At 60.4% G+C, this 20,740-nt stretch overlaps 1 protein-coding gene across 1 annotated transcript in view; it reads right to left on the bottom strand.

The window, feature by feature from the left end:
* The window catches only part of LOC102938207 (sodium-dependent proline transporter), a 42,162-nt gene that overhangs the window by 1,382 nt on the left and 20,040 nt on the right, over positions 1-20,740 (bottom strand). The window contains 12 exon segments of the mRNA XM_037909050.2: positions 443-616; positions 1,373-1,491; positions 1,961-2,060; positions 2,470-2,604; positions 3,390-3,502; positions 5,683-5,807; positions 6,211-6,314; positions 6,601-6,735; positions 9,922-10,060; positions 10,832-10,881; positions 11,680-11,828; positions 14,106-14,237. Of these exon segments, the coding sequence (XP_037764978.2) occupies positions 443-616; positions 1,373-1,491; positions 1,961-2,060; positions 2,470-2,604; positions 3,390-3,502; positions 5,683-5,807; positions 6,211-6,314; positions 6,601-6,735; positions 9,922-10,060; positions 10,832-10,881; positions 11,680-11,828; positions 14,106-14,237 (1,475 nt within the window).

Raw genomic sequence — 20,740 nt, 5'->3', positions numbered from 1 at the left:
GAGGCCCAAGGGGGCGGGGGTTGAGTCTGGCGCCAGGCCCAGCCCTCAGGGCGGGGTGGGAAGGCCCAAGGACTCGCGGGCCGGGGGCTGAGGCACAGTACTGCTGGAGCACGACTGCAGCATTTGCCTGACGGCCGCAGGGCCAGGCCACGGGGCTGCGGTCGGGAGCCTGAGCCCTGCCCAGAAAGGAGAAACCGGGGCCCAGCAGGGCTCCAGACCAGGGGCCCCAGGTGGTGAGAGGGGGCAAATGTCCAGATCCCAGCCTCAGCCCTGACCCCAGCATGCCCCACGCTGCAGGGTGACCCCCCGACAACCGGGAGCTCCCAGCTCCTTCCAGCCACGCCCTCCCCACCCCTTGGGTCCCTCCTCCAGCCACTGGGTGCTGGGGAGGCGGCAGAGAGGGCGGCTCGGCGTGCCCCAGCCCGCCCGGCCCCGCACTCACGTCCGTCAGCGTCCCCGACTCCCTGCAGACGGCCACGAGCGCCCAGAGCGGGATCTGGATGCAGGTCACGGTGCCCATGCACACGCCCAGGGCCTTGCCCCAGCCGGGGTAGGTGTAGGCGCCGTAGTGCAGGGACGTGTTGTACATCTCCAGGAAGATGTAGAAGAGGATGAACTGGAAGGGCAGATCCAAGCAGCGCAGTCAGACACCCCCAGCCCTTCCCCCGCCAGCCGGACCCACCTCTTGCAGCAAGGGGCCTGCCCGCCCCCACCCCAGGAGGTGCCCACGGGGATGGGGGTCACAAGGGCTGCTAGAGCTTGGTCTAGTCTATGTAGGTTTCATAGCGTGAGCCCCCACGATGCAGCTGCGGGGACTCTCCTCCGCCCAAAGGTTGGTGCAGACACCAGCAGTGGAGGGTCCGAGCTGGGGAGCCTCCTGGAGACACTGTGATGCCAGGCCCAGTGCCGGGGCGGAGTGCAGGCCACTGGGCTACCAATAGCCCGGGGCCCAAACGAGGGCACAGCTCCAAATGAAGCTCACCAGGTGAAATACTGGGGTGGGGGGTTCTTTTGGGTCTACCCTCAGCTTCTTGATCAGAACAGGATGGAAACGGCCTAAAGGCAGGGAATGGCCCCACTCACCAGGCAAATTAGCCCCAGGAACCCCAGAGCGAGCAGGCTTTGTGCTGTGCAGGCTGCAGCCACTAGGGGGCAGTGGTGCAGCACCGTCGAGACTGGCATTGCCCGGGGATGCCAAGGGCGTGGTACAGGCTGGGACACAAGGAGCCTGCACGGCCCCCAGCGGGCTGCCGGGTCAGGAAGGCAGCCGTGCGGCTCAGCTCTTCAGCACTATAGTTGGCCGGGGCCTGGCGATACAGGCACTGCCCCTCGCGGGTGGCTCGGGCGCCTCTCGGGCAGGGCCGGTACCTACCAGCAGCAGGCACGGTGTGATGAACACCCAGCATGCCTTGAAGTAGAGCACCAGCTTGCTGCACCAGGGCGGGCACCGGCAGATCATGTCCACGATGTCCCGGCAGAACTGGTTCACTCCTGAGAGGGGGACAAATGGGAGTTTAAAGAGGAGAACCTCCGGGGCCGTGGTCATCCCCTGCACCAGGCCTGGGGGGCATCCCCGCCACTCAGCCAGCCCTGGCACTGGGCAAGCTCCCCGGCTACGCAGGGGTACACCAGGGCAGGGCTTGGACGGCAGACCTCCCAGCAACCCCTAGGGGCTGCAGAGCGGGCGTTCGGTCTCTCAGAAGGAGGTAGCGGGGAAGCCTGACCCTCGCCTGGAAACGTACTGCCCTCCAGGGTGGAGATAGCCAGGGCCCGGGGCTCCCTCTGCGTCCTATACAGCACCAAGCACCCTGCTGACGCTTGCGCAAGGTGGAGTGGTGTTGCTGGGTGCTGTGAAGCAGCTGCCACGTCGCGCCCCAGAGGTGGCTGCATTTCCGCGGTGCGGGAGGGAGGTTAGTCCAACGCTCTGGGATGCGCCGAGCCCCGGGCTGGGGACACTCACCGTAGAAGAAGGCAATGCCGACGCACATGAAGAGGGTGATGATGATGAGACCGAAGCTGGTGCTGTAGGCGTCGATGAGGGTGAACCAGTAAATGCCGCCCTGCAAGCGACAGTGCAGCGGGCATGTGAACACCCGGCCGGGCGCAGGCAGGGAGAGGCGCCCAGCGCCTGCCATGCCGGAGGGGCAGCCTCTGCCCCCACGGACCCGCCGCGGGGCACTTTGCTTGCTCAGCACGTGGCCAGCTGAGCCACAGGCCCGGCACCCGTCTCCAGCCCGCGTGCGGCCAGCATCGGCCGGGGCAGAGCAGGGTGAGCACCCCCCGGGGCACGGGGGGGGGATATAACCCATCCGGTGGGGAAGGCGCTGTCCCCGTGCCAAGCAGGCAGTCGTCAGCTCCTGCCCTGAGGCCGACGGCATCTGTGGGCTGGAGGCGATTTGGCCCGACAGCCGGCTCCCCGTGGGGCCATGGCCCTGCACCGGACAGGCCGGGGGCTGAGCTCGGCCCTACCTCGGTGATGAGCAGCAGGCCCAGCAGGTAGAAGGTGAAGCACAGTGCGCCCAGGAAGAGGGTTTTCCGTCTCCACTCCCGCAGGGCCGGGAACTCGTCCAGCACGGCCGTGGTGATGCCCTCCATGTTCCCGAACTGGGGGAGAGACGGGCGTCAGGGCATCCCGGGCTCCTGCCCGTGGGGCACTGCCGGTCTCGGGACGTGCGCTCTGTGCCCCGGCACCCTGCCAAGTGCGCCCCGGGCCCCGGTGCACAGGGAGTGTCTCCAGGCCCTGGGCCGCAGGGGAGCACCCCTCACATCATGTGGGGCTGAGTCCAGAGAGAGCCAGCAAAGTTCACTCCTGACTGCCCGTCCTACTCAGGGTGGCAAGGAGCCCCCCCCCACCCCCCAGCCCCATCCCTCCAAGGAGCACCCCATGCCCCTGCCCCACAGCATGCTCCTGCCTCACCCCTTCAAGGACCATACCCTGCCCCAGGCCCTGTCCCACCACTTGCCCTTGCCCCACCCTTCCAAGGAGCACCCCACCCCCCAGTCCCACCCCTCCGAGGAGCACCCCACCACATGCTCCTGCCCCACCCCTCCGAGGACCACCCCCTGCCCCCCCATAAAGGACATGACAATGTGTCCTGGGGGAGGGTGCTGACACCGTCCCCCACGAACCCAGCTCTGCCAGCGAACGACCCCCTGGCCCAGCAGGATTTGCGGGTGCCGGGGTGAGCGAGGAAAGCTGCTAGACCAGGCCTCCAAGAGGCAGGTGGAGCCGACAGGTGGCCGCAGAAGCTTCTCTGCGTTCCTAGGGGCCGGCGCGTCCCAGCCCCATGGCCAGGAGGACGACACGTCTGTGCTACAGGGAGGCGGGGGCCAGAGAGGCCAGCGGCCCCCAGCCGCATGCGAGCGAGGACCCGCCAGGTTAGACCCACCAGGGTGTCCACTCCCAGCGTGAACATCATCAGGAAGAACAGGACCGACCAGAAGGCAGAGCCAGGCAGCAGAGCAAGGGCTTCTGGGTAGGCCACGAAGGCAAGTCCAGGACCTGGCAGGAGGAGGAGAAATGGAGAACAGCCTCCCTCAGCAGCCCAGCCCAGCATGGTTCACTCCTGGCCACCGTGTGTCCACCCCGATGTCAGGATAAGGCCTTTGTCTGCAGCCATATTGTAAGACCTAAAGCCTTCGTCTGCTATCACCAGATAAAGAAACCGATCTTAAGATGGTTAAAGAAAACGTAGCTGGTAGCATCCTGTCTGGCAGGAACTCATTTCTCAATAGCTGGGGTGTGAAATCCTCGCTTCTGTTGTTTTGCCATTACGGTCCCCAGTTCCCTATTGTTTATCTGTCTGGTTCGTTCATTGTTTCTGTCTGGTAGATAATTAATTTTGCTAGGTGTAAATTAATGAAGGTGGTGGGGTAGGATTGGTTAGAGAATTTTGTTACACTGTGTTAGGATTGGTTAGTAAAATTTTAGTGTAACGATTGGGTAAGGTAGAGCGAAACAGGACTCAAATTTCACTGTATAAACTGGGGTCCAAAAGGAAGTTCTTTGGGAGCCAGCTCCAGGACATGGCCCCAAAGATCAGAGCGGCCAGACCTCAACACCCTGCCAATGACACCGAGCAGAAACTGGAGTCCCCCAGATGGACCTGATCCTGACTGGCCATCCAGAAAAGTTCATCTGTCTTATTGGGAGTGGAGAGCACTGTGTGTGTGTAGCGTGTGCCATCTGTTTGGGGGGATTGTTAATAAATAGAGGTTATGTAGGATATGACTGTGTAAGGCTCTTTCACTGGTAAAAGGTCCTGCACATCTGCAGAAGTAGTATCCACCCGGCGCCCTACGGATTGGGAACGGGTGTGGGTACTTACATGGACCGGGTTAGTTACCCCCGGCGCCCTACGGATTGGGAACGGGCGTGGGTACTTACATTGACCGGGTTAGTTACCCCCAGCGCCCTACGGATTGGGAACGGGCGTGGGTACTTACATGGACCGGGTTAGTTACCCCCGGCGCCCTACGGATTGGGAACGGGCGTGGGTACTTACATGGACCGGGTTAGTTACCCCCGGCGCCCTACGGATTGGGAACGGGCGTGGGTACTTACATGGACCGGGTTAGTTACCCCCGGCGCCCTACGGATTGGGAACGGGCGTGGGTACTTACATGGACCGGGTTAGTTACCCCCGGCGCCCTACGGATTGGGAACGGGCGTGGGTACTTACATTGACCGGGTTAGTTACCCCCGGCGCCCTACGGATTGGGAACGGGCGTGGGTACTTACATGGACCGGGTTAGTTACCCCCGGCGCCCTACGGATTGGGAACGGGTGTGGGTACTTACATGGACGGGGTTAGTTACCCCCGGCGCCCTACGGATTGGGAACGGGTGTAGGTACTTACATTGACCGGGTTAGTTACCCCCGGCGCCCTACGGATTGGGAACGGGTGTGGGTACTTACATGGACCGGGTTAGTTACCCCCGGCACCCTACGGATTGGGAACGGGTGTGGGTACTTACATTGACCGGGTTAGTTACACCCGGCGCCCTACGGATTGGGAACGGGCGTGGGTACTTACATGGACCGGGTTAGTTACATCCAGCGCCCTACGGATTGGGAACGGGTAGGTACTTTTCACCTGGAGCCCTACGAATTGGGAAAAGGTGGGGTGCCTAAATTCACCGGGTTACGCCTGGAGCCCGACGGGCTGGGAAAAGGTGGGGTGCCCTAATGTGTGCAGGTAACACCAGAGCAACGGCGGTGCCAGCGGCGGCCCCTGAAGGGAACGTGAGCCGGGGCTGGGGCCAGGACATATTTGAGAAGCGTCGGGGGGGACTGGACACAAATTTGACACTCCAACAGTGCCCTGCCGGCACGCCCTGAGGACGGGCTGCACCCCTCACAGGGATGGGCCTGAATCATCCCCAGAGCCCCCCGTTCAAGGCCAAGTTTTAAACCCAGCTGCCCAAAGCGAAGCTCCTAAATCCAGGGCAAGGTGCCCGGCAAGGAGCCTCCTGATCCTCAAGGGGACAGAGTGAGAGCAGCTCCTGCTGGAGGCCCAGCTGGCCTGATCTGGAGAGGAATCGGCAGCAAGAACCTCCCCCCACCCCCGCAGCATCACTGGGACGGGCACGGAGTTGGGCTGGGGCGGGGCAGGGTGGGAGGCAGGCGCTGAGCGGGGATGGTTTCTCCCAGGCAGGACGGCCAGCCGGCCCCGCCCGTACCTGAGTCAGCCACCTCCCCCACCGGCACTCTCTTCCTCCACGCCATGTGGCCCAGGACGGAGAAGATGGCGAATCCAGCGAAGAAGCTGGTGCAGCAGTTCCCGATGGCGATAACCAGGGTGTCCCTGTGGGCAGCAGAGCGGGGGAGGGGGAGGAGTTGTACGAGGAGTTGGCGGGAGCCAGGGCTGCCCCCCGGGCCCAGGATCTCTGGCACAGAGACCGTCAAGCCTTTGGGATGAGGCGTTCACACCACCAACCAGCTCCCCATGGAGCCGAGGGCGTGGCGGAGCTGCCAAGGAGCTGCGACCCGGCTCCCCGCCCCAGTGGTGGTAGCCCGCGGGCAGGACCTGGCATTCGGGAGCAGAAGGTCTCCAGCTCTAGCTCTGGGACAAGAGTAGAGACCCAGGTGGCTCGGGACTCATCATGGCAGCAAGGACCCCCCGCAGCACGTGTGCAGGGTCACTGGGGACCGCACTGCCCCAGCCCCGCCCGGCCTGGCCCGGAGCGCTCCCTGGCCCGCCCGCTCACCTGATCACGTTGTTGTCGAACTTGTTGTAGGAGGCCATGGAGAGCAGCCCCCCGAAGCCAATGCCCAGCGAGTAGAAGATCTGCGAGGCAGCGTCGTTCCACACCTAGGGGAGAGAAGCTGGTTGGGAGCCGGCTCCTTCCCCGCCCCCAACATGCTCCTCGCAGGCCGACCCCGCGCCCGCCAAGCGCAAAGCCCCCCCACGCACACTCTGGCTGAGCTGCAGCCATCCGCTCAGGGCCCACTGCCAAGCACCTGGTGGCTCTGCGCTCACCCCCTCCAGCCAGCCCCAGGACGACCCCACCCGCAGAAACAGCCGCAGACACCCCGAGGGGGGACATGGCGAGCGGGGGGAGTCTACGGGGCCCATGGCGGTGGGGGGGGCGGGGTACCTGAGCGCTCTGTAGCCTGCTCCAGTCCGAGGAGAGGTAGAAGCGGACGCCCTCGATGGATCCCTCCAGCGTGGCTCCTCGGATGATGAGCACAATGAGGACCAGGTACGGGAACGTCGCTGTGAAATACACCACCTGCACGGCACACCCCGGCTGCTTATATACCCCCATCCCTGCACGGCACACCCCGGCTGTAACACCCCCCCCATCCCTGCACAGCCACCCCCCGGCCGTAACACCCGCCCCCATCCCTGCACGGCCACGCCCCCGGCCGTAACACCCCGCCCCAACCCTGCATGGCCACGCCCCCGGCTGTAACAGCCCCCCCATCCCTGCACGGCACACCCCCGGCTGCTTATATACCCCCATCCCTGCACAATCACCCCCCAGCCGTAACACCCCCCCCATCCCTGCACGGCCACGCCCCCGGCTGTAACAGCCCCCCCATCCCTGCACGGCCACGCCCCCGGCTGTAACAGCCCCCCCCATCCCTGCACGGCCACACCCCCGGCTGTAACAGCCCCCCCCATCCCTGCACGGCCACACCCCCGGCCGTAACACCCCCCCCATCCCTGCACGGCACACCCCTGGCTGCTTATATACCCCCATCCCTGCACAATCACCCCCCGGCCGTAACACCCCCCCCATCCCTGCACGGCCACGCCCCCGGCTGTAACAGCCCCCCCCATCCCTGCACGGCCACACCCCCGGCTGTAACAGCCCCCCCCATCCCTGCACGGCCACGCCCCCGGCCGTAACACCCCCCCATCCCTGCACAGCCACGCCCCCGGCCGTAACACCCCCCCCATCCCTGCACGGCACACCCCCGGCTGCTTATATACCCCCATCCCTGCACAATCACCCCCCGGCCGTAACACCCCCCCCATCCCTGCACGGCCACGCCCCCGGCTGTAACAGCCCCCTCCATCCCTGCACGGCCACGCCCCCGGCTGTAACAGCCCCCCCCATCCCTGCACGGCCACGCCCCCGGCCGTAACACCCCCCCCCATCCCTGCACGGCACACCCCCGGCTGCTTATATACCCCCATCCCTGCACAATCACCCCCCGGCCATAACACCCCCCCCATCCCTGCATGGCCACGCCCCCGGCCGTAACCCCCCCCCCCATCCCTGCACGGCCACGCCCCCGGCCGTAACACCCCCCCCATCCCTGCACGGCCACGCCCCCGGCCGTAACACGCCCCACCTCCATCCCTGCACTGCCACGCCCCCGACTGTAACACCCCCCCCATCCCTGCACGGCCACGCCCCCGGCCGTAACACCCCCCCCATCCCTGCACGGCCACGCCCCCGGCCGTAACACCCCCCCCATCCCTGCACGGCCACGCCCCCGGCTGTAACACGCCCCACCTCCATCCCTGCACGGCCACGCCCCCGACTGTAACACCCCCCCCCATCCCTGCACGGCCACACCCCCGGCTGTAACACGCCCCCCCGCATCCCTGCACGGCCACGCCCCCGGCCGTAACACCCCCCCCCATCCCTGCACGGCCACGCCCCCGGCCTTAACACCCCCCCCCCATCCCTGCACGGCCACGCCCCCGGCCTTAACACCCCCCCCCATCCCTGCACGGCCACGCCCCCGGCCTTAACACCCCCCCCATCCCTGCACGGCCACGCCCCCGGCCGTAACACCCCCCCCCATCCCTGCATGGGCCACGCCCCCGGCCGTAACACCCCCCCATCCCTGCACGGCCACGCCCCTGGCTGTAACCCCCCCCCCCATCCCTGGCACGCTGCATCCACCAGCCCCCCATGGTGCTGACGGCACCACTGGCTGCTCACCCCCCCACACATCATCCCTGATGCGCTGCACCCGCCAGCACCTAGGAGACACCCACACCCTGCAGTGCGCATGTCAACGGGGGGGCCCAGGCCTGGGATGGAGGGTACGGCACAGTCATAGGATTCACCCGCATAGGATTTTAAAAATAGTAAATTTCATGATTTCAGCTATTTAAATCTGAAATCTCAGGGTGGTGTAACTGTGGGGGTCCTGACCCAAAAGGGGGTTTTGGTGGGTGCTGGGGGGTTGCAAGGTTATTGCAGGGGGCTTGCCTCCCTTACTTCTGCAGGGCTGCCGGCGGGGAGCTGCCTTCCGAGCTGGGCACCTGGCCACCAGCCGCCGCTCTCTGGCCACCCAGCTCTGAAGGCAGTGCAGCAGTAAGGGTGGCAATATCCCAACCCCCCTACAATAACCTTGTGACCCCCCCCCCAAAAATCCCTTTTGGGTCAGGACCCCCAGTTTGAGAAACTCTGGTCTCCCCCATGAAATCTGTACAGTATAGGGTAAAAGTACACAAAAGACCAGATTTCACGGTCCGTGACCCTAATAATACGGCATCACTCTGGCAACACCGTGGGGCAGAACCAACTGCAGGACGAACCCAGCCGGATTCAGCCTGGTGCAGCCTCCCGAGAGCCAGCGGGGAGCCTGGATGGGGCTAGGAACACCATGCACAGGGCGCCCCAGGGGTCCTGTGGGTCTGTTCTGAGCCTTGTTGGGGTCAGAGCATGCATGACCGACACCTCCCCCCCCCATTCCATGGGCCGGTCTATGTGCTGTGGGGCCAGGCCCTACTTCTTGGTTATTCGTTGTTCTGCGCCCTGGGGCCTTTTTCTTTGGGGGTGGGAGGAGACGAGCACTTTGCTTGTTGCCGTATTTAGCGGTTTCGCCCCCCAATCGATGTGTAGTGCCCCCCCCCTCCGTCCTGTGCAGGGCTGGGGAGCCCAGAACCCCCCCCCCAGCGCAGACACCCTGGAGAGGAGATCTCAGGACATGCTGAACGGCGAAGGCCTGGGTGTGGCAATATCCTTTTAACCAGAGAAGCCCCAGCCTCTCTCTAGCCTTCCCATGGCAGATCCGCCTCTTACCCCATCTGCCCTCCCGGCCGACGCACAGGACACCTGTAGGATAGCGAGCGTCTGGGAGCCTAGCGAGAATTCATGAGACACGGCCCCAGCTCAACACCGATTAGTCCGCGCAAAGGCAGTGCTATCTAATGGTCAGCGACTCAGCTCCGGGTGACCCCAATACCTCAATCCGTGCCTCGGTTTCCCCATGTAAAACGGGGATCAGACCCACCCTCTACAGTAGCCGGGGACTGTGATACTCAGTCATCAGCGTTGGTAAGAACGTGCCCATCGACCAAGTTTCTGGGGGCATTTACCTCTTTAAAGGACACATACGCAGAACCCCCCCGCCTAGCCAGCACACGGGGTTCCCCTCCCTTCGGCTGCCGGGGGAACACGCTCCAGCAGGCCCACGCTAGCAAACCCCGCGCCCTGCCCGCCACTCACCTTGCCCGAGCTGCGGATCCCCTTTAGCATGCACAGGAAGATGACGATCCAGGCGACCAACAAGCATACCGCGAGCGGCCACCTCACCGGGCCCGGGTCGTGGAGGCCGGAGCTGTGCGTGACCCCCAGCACCTGCTCGCTGCACGGCCCAAACACAGGTTAAAGACACGCAGATCCAGCCTGCACTGAACACAGGGTGTCGCCTCCCTCCGCCCCCCTGGATCAGAATCGTGGGGGGGCTATTGAGTGGGTGTTAAATCCTGCCTCCGTGCCCACTACCAGATCCCTTTGCCCCCTCCGGGCTTCATACCTGCCTCCTACTTTGGCAACAGCTTCCCACCCACCAGCCAGTCCCCTCCTGCCCATGACACAGGCCTACATCGGGCATGCTGGTCCCGCTACCCCCTCCAGCCGGTTTGCCAGCAGTAGGTCTCTAGCGGCTTGGTCTCCGTGTGAGCTGTCGAGGGTGACACTGACAACACAGAGCCATGGCAGTATTGCAGGGGATGCTTCCTCCAAACCCAGCCTGGAGAGGAGCTTATGGCTTCAACCCCAACCCCAACCGCCAGGATAGCGGCTATTCTCTCGTGCATAGTGCACCCTGCGGCAGCGAGTTCCACAGCTCCACGCAGGGGGATTTTCTTGATGCAACTGTTTTTCCTGCCATGGAGTCCTGGACCCTCATCCCAGCACCCCGCCGACTGCAGCAACCCCTGGTGCCGAGAGCAGAGCTGGCAGAGGCATTTGCCGAGCGAGCAGAGGTGGGCGAGGCTCCCAGCCAATTGGGTTCAGGCTCCCGCAGGAGCACAGGGGTTCCCTGACAGAGAGGGAGAGCGCCAGGCAGGCTGCGACCTGTGGGGAAGGGCGGCGAATCAGTCTCGAACACAAACACCATAACGCAGCCACTCACTTCCAGAAGGCCTCGCTGGCACTGAACCGGCTGGAGTTTCCTGATGCGTTCTGCAAGACACAGAGCGGGCTGGTCACCAACTCCCCCACCCTATGCCGGCTGCCCCCAGGCAGAAGCTTCCTCCCCTGCCAAACTCCCTGTTCCTTGTCCCACCGCACAGAGAGGCAGGCTCCCCAGAGAGCTCGCTGCTCCCAGCAGCCCTGGCTGTTCGTCCCCGCAAGTCCTGCTCGCTGCTGCACACACAGGGCCAATGCAACACCTGCTGGAGGCTCTCCATGGGCACTGGATCAGGCCCAGGGTTTGCTAAAGGACACATCCGGTGACTTCTTGGTTTGGCCTCTGCCCTGCATATCGCAGCCTGCTCCTCCTCTTCCTTCACCCACCCCGGGGCTGAGGGGGAGCTGGGCGTGGGAGGGGCCCGCTGGGCTGGAGACCCCCTCTGGCCAGGTGGGGAACAGGGCTGAGTAGCTCCTGTAGGCGGTTCCATCTCCTCCATAGCCAGGAGTCAGCCTGCACTATGGGGTGGGGTCCCTGCAGGATGCTGCTTGGGGATCGGGGGGGGGTCAGGTCACCTACACCTCCCCAAACGGCAACAGGCCCCAGAGGGAAAGGCAACATCCTCACACTATGGCTGGCCGGCCCCATCTCCTACAGTAGCCGTACCCTGGACCCAACAGCCTCACATACAGAGGCCCTGGCTGGCCCGGACAGATGCCCCCTCCTAGCCCATCCACAGCAGCATGAGGAGCAGCCGAGTGTTTTAAGCAGCACCAGGCCAAGCTGCCCTGTTGAGGGGGATAACCCGGCCCGCCACACTGGAGTGGCCGTCCGGGAGGGAGGAGACAGACCTGGCAGAGGGGGGTGTTCCGCGGAGCATCGCAAGACCAGGGCAGGGGGCTCTGGAAGGACATGCCCAGGTAGTAGAAAGTCCAGGCGATGATGACGTTATAATAGAGCGACACCAGCGAGGAGACGAGCAGCATGCCCACGCCGATCCCTGCAGGGAAGGGAGGGAGGAAGGTGCAGCTGCCGAGGAGACGCCGGCCCTGCTCGCTCACACCCCCTGCGAGCATCGGCAGGGATCGAAGCTGGGCCCTTCGGCATTCACAGCCGGCACGTCTGCTGCCTCGTGAACGCACGTAGCGCCGCTGGGCCCCCGTCGCTGACCCGGGCCCCCAGGAGAGAGACGGCTGCTGCCCCAAAGCGCTCACACTTCCACCATGAGACAACGGGTGGATGGAGACAGGGGAGGGGTGCCACGAGGCCAAGCGTCCGAGCTGCACTAATGATGGCGAGGTGTGTGCGTGTCTGGGGCACTGGTCATTGCCCGCTGCCAACGACGGGAGACGGCACGTGCTGCAGGGAGCACCCCTGACACCACGGCAAGGTCCGCAGGCTGGGCCCCGCTGCGCTAGGCGCTGGCCAGACACGTACCAGCACGTCTCCTAGGCCGCTGAGAGGGAGCGAAAGAGAAGCAGGCAGAGCGGCACGCAGCGGATCTCAGTGTCCCACACAGCGCTGGCGTGGGAGGCTGGGAGAAGACACCTCTGCAGCTCCCGAGCGCTCAGATCCGAACACAGCACAGCGAACTCGCTGCATGCGGGAACTATACGAGGCCCACCGCGGCAGTCTGGTCCCCCCAGTTCTCTCCAGCGAGTCTGCAGGCTCTGGGCCCAGTGATCTCACAGCCCCATCCATCTCTTGTCAGGAAGTTCAGCCCGTCAGCCCACGTCCCCTTCCTTTCTCCAGCCCCCTCGCTGGCTGGTGCCTTTGTGTCTCATCCAAATCTCTCCTCCCCAGGCAGGCTTCCTGCCCTCACGCAGACCAGGTGCGTCCAGCACTGCCAGCTACAGAGCCCGTGTGGGACCAGGGACAGCCCAGCATCCTGCTCGGACAGGTCTGCTCAGGCTGACAGCCCACCCTGGCATTGGCTTAGCCAGTGCACAGGGCCACGGGGTGACCTGCCTGCTCCTGGGACAGAGTAGGAAGCTCTAGGGCCTGAACCCCCCAGGAGGGGGAGTAGAGAGGGAGCAGGGGACAGACACTGCTGAGCTCAGACGGTTTGAGTGGTGCTGGGCGTCCCACCCTCACATGCTTGCACTGAATGGCGTGGGCCGGTGCAAGGACCTGCTGCCCAGTGGGTTCCTTTGGTGTATCATAGAATACCAGGGTTGGAAGGGACCTCAGGAGGTCATCTTGTCCAACCCCCTGCTCAAAGCAGGACCAATCCCCAATTTTTGCCCCACTTCCCTAAATGGCCCCCTCAAGGATTGAACTCACAACCCTGGGGTTAGCAGGCCAATGCTCAAAGCACTGAGCTATCCCTCCCCCAAGGTGGATGATTGAGGAGAGGATTGAGAGAGAGTTTTGTTTCGTTGGTTTGGAGCGTCCTCATGCTCAGAGTCCGTCCCCCGCACAAGGATCTGGCCGAGCTGGAGAGAGTCGACAGCCTGGCTGAGCACCATAGCTCTGCTTGGGAGCCATCCGCGGCGGAGAACACTGCCAGCGCCGAGACCTACTTTACAGCCATTAGAGCAGGAAGGACGCTTTCGCGGCAGGGCAGGAAATCAGGAGACCAGGCTCTGCGCCCAGTCCTGCCAGTCACTTGTGGGACCTGACGTTCCCAGGTGCCCATAGCCCTGTGGATTTCAGTGGGGGCTGCAGCGCTGGACGCATCTGGGAGGTCTGGCCAGGCCATTGGCCTCTCTGGGAAATGGAGACAACAGACGCTCCTCCCAGGGGGCCATGAGGGCAGATTCTTTAGTGCTTTGAAATCCTCCGGGGACAGGAAGGAGAGGCTGGGTTTGTGTTACAGCCTATGGGGAAGGCTGCTTAGAGCTGGGCGTCTTGGAGAGGGCTGCGGTGAGGAGAGGGCGCTGACCTTGCAGAGCAGCTCAAGGAGGCATTTCCGGGCGCTTGAGACAGTGCGGAGACAGCAGGGGAAGTGGATAAACCTAGCCCGGAGGGGCTGTGCTGAGGGATGTGGTCAGATAAGGGATGGGGGTGGAGCTCTGTCAGGCCTGGAAGGGGCAGACAGACTGTTTGAACTGGACTCGGTGGAGGAGCAGGACTGGAGGAGGGATCGAGAGCGGGAGGTGATGTGGTCAGAGCGAGGGGCAGAGGACCTTATCCCCTGTGGTTTATGGGTGACAGAGAAGGAGACTGTGTGTCCAGGGGCCAGCAGTGGTGGGGGGAGGTAAGACGTACGGCAGCTGCCTCTCCCCACGCCCTGCTCACTCGGGGGAGTGGGACGCTGAACCAGGCACAGACTCACCTTTCAGCAGGGGGCAGCACTTCCAGACGGTGATGGGCCCTGCAGCTCCGTACTGGCCCAGGCTGAGCTCCAGCAGGAAGAGGGGCAGGCCGGTGAAGAGCAGCATGACGAAGTAGGGGATCAGGAACACCCCTGGGGAAGAGGGGGCAGACACGGTTAGCAAGGAACTGGGACGGAACAAGGCAAGAACTCAGATACTCAGCCACCGGGAAGGGGCAGGGCAGAGACCTTGGCTCTCAGGAGCCCACAGCTGGTGGGACTGCCAGCGGCCAGAGCAGAACAGGCCTGGCCGCAACACCCTGACAGCCAGGTTGTGGCTGGGAAACCTAGTGCAGAGCCAGCACGCTCAGCTCTAGAACCCAGATGGCGTTTGCAGCCCTGGAAGCCAGAAACTTTTTTGAGTTGTTAAGTCAAATCAATTGTATCTGGAATCGAAAGAGTTGACACAATTATAGGCTCCTACGATGTTATCATTAAAGTCTGCCCTTGGGCTATAAGCGCACAAGACACTGACAGGCATCAGCTAAAGCACTCCAGGTGCTTTAGGGAACAGAAACCACAACCTTAGACTCCCGCAAAAGACCCAGACCTTCAGGTGAGCTAACCCAGGTCCCTAGCAGTGGTTCCACTATTCAGATGTTGGACACACACATATTGCTCCGTACACACAGGTCTGACATACTCCATCCAGGAGAACACACAGAGCTTTCCTGTGCTTGTCCACCCAATTCCCACCCATGATTAGGGTGACCAGATGTCCCGTTTTTAAAGGGACCGTCCTGTTTTGGGGGACTTTTCCTTATATAGGCACCTATTACCCCCGCACCCCCTGTCCTGTTTTTTCCCAGTTGCTATCTGGTCACCCTACCCATGATGGGCCATTCCAGCCAGCCACATAAAAGGCAATGACATCCCATCATGTGTACTATCATTCATTGACCTGACACACTTCAGAGACCCATGTAGGAAAAAAGTCCAGCCACTCTTATGGTTTCCTAACACAAGCCTGTCACTAGCACAAGCTCCCCAGTCCAATACAGTCCTCCAGAGCCCGAATGCAGAGAGCTCGTTTACTAAACCAACGGCAGTTCTAATGCTCCAAACCAGTCATCTTCTGGAAGATGCTACATAAACGGTGTCTTCAGAGAGCCTGGAGAGACATCTTGTGGTGAACACACATACTTGTCAGCATAGCAGGTTAAAATACAGATGCAGGCCAAGTATTTCCCCCTGTATCGCATGCACACACGGGTTGGTTAGGGCTGTGTCTAAACGCCAAGGTGCTGGCAGTGAAGAGTTTGTTTTTTACTCCTGAGGGAATTCTACACCCCAAAATTTAAAATTCTGTGCCAAAAATTTAAAATTCTGTGCACAATATATTAAAATTCTGCAAATTTTATTTGTCAATAAATAAATGTGGCTCCAGCATGACAGTGGGGAGCACAGGCCACTGGCTGAATGGAGGAGGGAGATCACCCTGAAGCCCCGACCTCCCCCAATACAAGGACTCGGCTGTGAGGCTGCACCTGACCCTGACACAGCATAAGGGCTGGGCCTGCCCCAGAAACTCCCCAGGGCCCTGCCCCCCTGTGCCAGGTGCACCAGGTGTAGGACTGCAGGCTCAGCCCAGCAGGATCCAAGTGGGGAGGGGCTTAGTGTTGGGGGATGTAGGTGTGGGGTGAGAGGTTTCTGTGTGGGGCAGTCTGGGTGCGGGCAGGTCAGTGGGAGATCTGAATGCACAGGAGCTCGTTGGGGATTCTGGGTGCAGGGTCAATGGGACTCTGCAGGGGATCCAGGTGAAGGTGGCTGGGGCTCAGGAGGGGGGGCTGGGTGTGGTCCGGGTGCTGAGGGAGTGGGACTTGATGGAGTGGGGGTCCAGGTGCAGTTGGTAGGTGCTCAGTGGGGTGGGGGTCCGGGTGTGGGGGGCTTGTTGGAGGGGACCAAGTGTAGGAGGGTAGGGCTTGTCAGGGTGAGGGTTCGATGGGCCTGCTCAACAGAGGAGCCTCAGCTGCTGCCGAGGGAACACCGCCTGCCAGGCTCCTGATTCCCCCACGATTCCCCTATCCCCTTTTCTTCTCCATTCTCCTTCCCTCATCCCTATTCCACCCCCTTTCTTCCCCACTGCCTCTTCCCCCTACACCCCCTTCCCACATTTCCCCCACCTCACCTTACCCAGGCCCACTGCTGGCACTCCTTGCTGCACAGAAAACAGCAAGGCTCCCAGCACACAGAAGGGGAGCTTGACTGGCACTAGGACCCAGGAGGCTGCATTTAGCTGCAGATTATTCAGCAGAGCCAAGACACAGCCTCCTTCAGCTGGGCAGCTCTGCCCTTGCAGAATGGGGGGGTGGGTGCAGTGGCATGTAATCCCGTGTGCACCCCCAGACCTCGCCTCTGTTTGGAGGGGGGCAAACCCCCCCAAACTGAACATATGGTCGCCCCCTGCCTCTCCACCCACGGCTTCCCTGCCATTTTCTGCAGGGAAACAGGAAATCTGCGGGGGAGGGAGGGAGTGGCATTTTCTGTGGGCACGCAGTGATGCTGAATTCCCCCGGTGCAGTTTTTATCTCCTCCTGATAGAGGCGCCCCCCCCCCCCCCCCAGGACTTTGCAAGCGGACCCAAGACTTTAGACAGACTGAAGTGGCCCTGCTTGCAAGAGGAAGGGTGGACACACCGGCGGTAGCACAAAGCACCTGTCACAGATTCCCGGAAACGGAGCAGTAGGCGAGACCGTGAGAGGTCGCCTAGTGCAGCAGTTCTCAAACTGTGGGTTGGGACCCCGTTCTAATGGGGTTTCCAGGGCCAGCATTGGACTTGCTGGGACCCGGGGCTGAAGCCCGAGCTCCATCCCCGCCCGGGGCTACGGAGTTTGGGCTCCGGCCCCCTCTCCCTGGGGTCACGTAGTAATTTGGCTGTCAGAAGGGGGTCGCGGGGCAATGAAGTTTGAGAACCGCTGGCCTAGTGCGGCCCCTGCACTGAAGCAAAGCCAAATATGCCTCGACTTTGTGCAGGAGGCCAGACTAGATGGCCCGAAACATAGAATATCAGGGTTGGAAGGGACCTCAGGAGGTCATCTAGTCCAACCCCCTGCTCAAAGCAAGACCAATCCCCAACTAAATCATCCCAGCCACGGCTTTGTCAAGCCTGACCTTTAAAACTTCTAAGGAAGGAGATTCCACCACCTCCCTAGGGAATACATTACAGTGCTTCATCACCCTCATAGTGAAAAAGTTTTTCCTAATATCCAACCTAAACCTCCCCCACTGCAACTTGACACCATTACTCCTTGTTCTGTCCTCTTCTACCACTGAGAATAGTCTAGAACCATCCTCTTTGGAACCCCCTTTCAGGTAGTTGAAAGCAGCTAGCAAATCCCCCCTCATTCTTCTCTTCCGCAGACTAAACAATCCCAGTTCCCTCAGTCTCTCCTCATAAGTCATGTGTTCCAGTCCCCTAATCATTTTTGTTGCCCTCTGCTGAACCTTTTCCAATTTTCCCACATCCTTCTTGTAGTGTGGGACCCAAAACTGGACACAGTACTCCAGATGAGGCCTCACCAATGTCGAATAGAGGGGAACGATCACGTCCCTCGATCTGCTGGCAATGCCCCTACGTATACATCCCAAAATGCCATTGGCCTTCTTGGCAACAAGGGCACACTGTTGACTCATATCCAGCTTCTCGTCCACTGTAAACCCTCGGTCCTTTTCTGCAGAACTCCTGCCGAGCCATTCGGTCCCTAGTCTGTAGCAGTGCATGGGATTCTTGCATCCTAAGTGCAGGACTCTGCACTTGTCCTTGTTGAATCTCATCAGATTTCTTTTGGCCCAATCCTCTAATTTGTTTAGGGCCCTCTGTATCCTATCCCTACCCTCCAGCGTATCTACCTCTCCTCCCAATTTAGTGTCATCTGCAAACTTGCTGAGGGTGCAATCCACACCATCCTCCAGATCATTTATGAAGATATTGAACAAAACCGGCCCCAGGACCGACCCTTGGGGCACTCCACTTGATACTGGGTGCCAACTAGACATGGAGCCATTGATCACTACCCGTTGAGCCCGACAATCTAGCCAACTTTCTATCCACCTTATAGTCCATTTATCCAGCCCATACTTCTTTAACTTGCTGGCACGAAAACTGTGGGAGACCGTTTCAAAAGCTTTGCTAAAGTCAAGGAACAACACGTCCACTGCTTTCCCTTCATCCACAGAGCCAGTTATCTCATCATAGAAGGCAATTAGATTAGTCAGGCATGACTTGCCCTTGGTGAATCCATGCTGACTGTTCCTGATCACTTTCCTCTCCTCTAAGTGCTTCAGAATTGATTCCTTGAGGACCTGCTCCACGATTTTTCCAGGGACTGAGGTGAGGCTGACTGGCTTGTAGTTCCCCAGATCCTCCTTCTTCCCTTTTTTAAAGATGGGCACTACATTAGCCTTTTTCCAGTCGTCCGGGACCTCCCCCAATCGCCATGTGTTTTGAAAGATAATGGCCAATGGCTCTGCAATCACATCCACCAACTCCTTCAGCACTCTCGGATGCAGCGCATCCGGCCCCATGGACTTGTGCACATCCAGCTTTTCTAAATAGTCCCAAACCATTTCTTTCTTCACAGAGGGCTGGTCACCTCCTCCCCATGCTGTGCTGCCCAGTGTAGTAGTCTGGGAGCTGACCTTGTTTCTAAAGACAGAGGCAAAAAAAGCATTGAGTACATTAGCTTTTTCCACATCCTCTGTCACTAGGTTGCCTCCCTCATTCAGTAAGGGGCCCACACTTTCCTTGACTTTCTTCTTGTTGCTAACATACCTGACGAAACCCTTCTTGTTATTCTTAACATCTCTTGCTAGCTGCAACTCCAGGTGTGATTTGGCCTTCCTGATTTCACTCCTGCATGCCCGAGCTATATTTTTATACTCTTCCCTGGTCATCTGTCCAATCTTCTACTTCTTGTAAGCTTCTTTTTTGTGTTTAAGATCAGCACGGATTTCACTGTTAAGCCAAGCTGGTCGCCTGCCATATTTACTATTCTTTCTACACATTGGGATGGTTTGTCCCTGTAACCTCAATCAGGATTCTTTAAAATACAGCCAGCTCTCCTGGACTCCTTTCCCCCTCATGTTATTCTCCCAGGGGATCCTTCCCATCAATTCCCTGAGGGAGTCAAAGTCTGCTTTTCTGAAGTCCAGGGTCCGTATTCTGCTGCTCTCCTTTCTTCCTTGTGTCAGGATCCCGAACTCGACCATCTCATGGTCACTGCCTCCCAGGTTCCCATCCACTTTTGCTTCCCCTACTAATTCTTCCCGGTTTGTGAGCAGCAGGTCAAGAAGAGCTCTGCCCCTAGTTGGTTCCTCCAGCACTTGCACCAGGAAATTGTCCTCTACTCTTTCCAAAAACTTCCTGGATTGTCTGTGCAGCGCTGTATTGCTCTCCCAGCAGATATCAGGGTGATTGAAGTCTCCCATGAGAACCAGGGCGTGCGATCTAGTAACTTCTTCGAATTGCTGGAAGAAAGCCTCGTCCACCTCATCCCCCTGGTCCGGTGGTCTATAGTAGACTACCACCACGACATCACCCTTGTTGCTCACACTTCTAAAATTAACCCAGAGACTCTCAGGTTTTTCTGCAGTTTCATACTTGAGCTCTGAGCAGTCATACTGCTCTCTTACATACAGTGCAACTCCCCCACCTTTTCTGCCCTGCCTGTCCTTTCTGAACAGCTTATATCCGTCCATGACAGTACTCCAGTCATGTGAGTTATCCCACCAAGTTTCTGTTATTCCAATCACATCATAATTCCTTGACTTTGCCAGGACTTCCAGTTCTCCCTGCTTGTTTCCCAGGCTTCGTGCATTTCTGTATAGGCACTTGAGATAACCCGCTGATCGCCCCTCTTTCTCAGTATGAGGCAGAAGCCCTCCCCTCTCACGCGCTCCTGCTCATGCTTCCTCCCGGTATCCCACTTCCCCACTTACCTCAGGGCTTTGGTCTCCTTCCCCGGTGAACCTAGTTTAAAGCCCTCCTCACTAGGTTAGCCAGCCTGCTTGCGAAGATGCTCTTCCCTCTCTTCGTTAGGTGGAGACTGTCTCTGCCGAGCACTCCTCCTTCTTGGAACACCATCCCATGGTCAAAGAATCCAAAGCCTTCTCTCTGACACCACCTGCGTAGCCATTCGTTGATTTCCACGACTCGACGGTCTCTACCCAGGCCTTTTCCTTCTTCCGGGGAGGATGGACGAGAACACCACTTGCACCTCAAACTCCTTAATCCTTTATCCAATGGTCCCTTCAGTCCAGGAACAGGGAATTCATGCTGCTGCAAGAGGTGTGGTTAAAAGTCTACACAGAACACCTCTCCGGGGACAGCATTAGCAGCACAGATGCTCACGTGCTTCCGATCTGCACAGAGGTAGATAAAGCCACAGTGTCTTCCACAATAGGGTCTTCATCTTGCCCTGCGAGGGAGTGCCATGGGCGGGCTCAGCGCCGGGAGCCTCTCCATTCTCATTGCTAACTCCCTTTCTTAGCTGTCTTGTGCTCCTCTCTCTGGCCTCTGCGACTCTCACTGGGCCTCCTCTGCTCATGCTGGTGTGGAAATCTCCTTCCTTCTGTTGCTCTGGCCACACCACTCCCCT

The sequence above is a fragment of the Chelonia mydas genome, chromosome 1 (genome assembly GCF_015237465.2).
Source record: "Chelonia mydas isolate rCheMyd1 chromosome 1, rCheMyd1.pri.v2, whole genome shotgun sequence".
Taxonomy (NCBI): domain Eukaryota; kingdom Metazoa; phylum Chordata; order Testudines; family Cheloniidae; genus Chelonia; species Chelonia mydas.
This window is presented reverse-complemented; position numbering and strand designations above follow the sequence as displayed.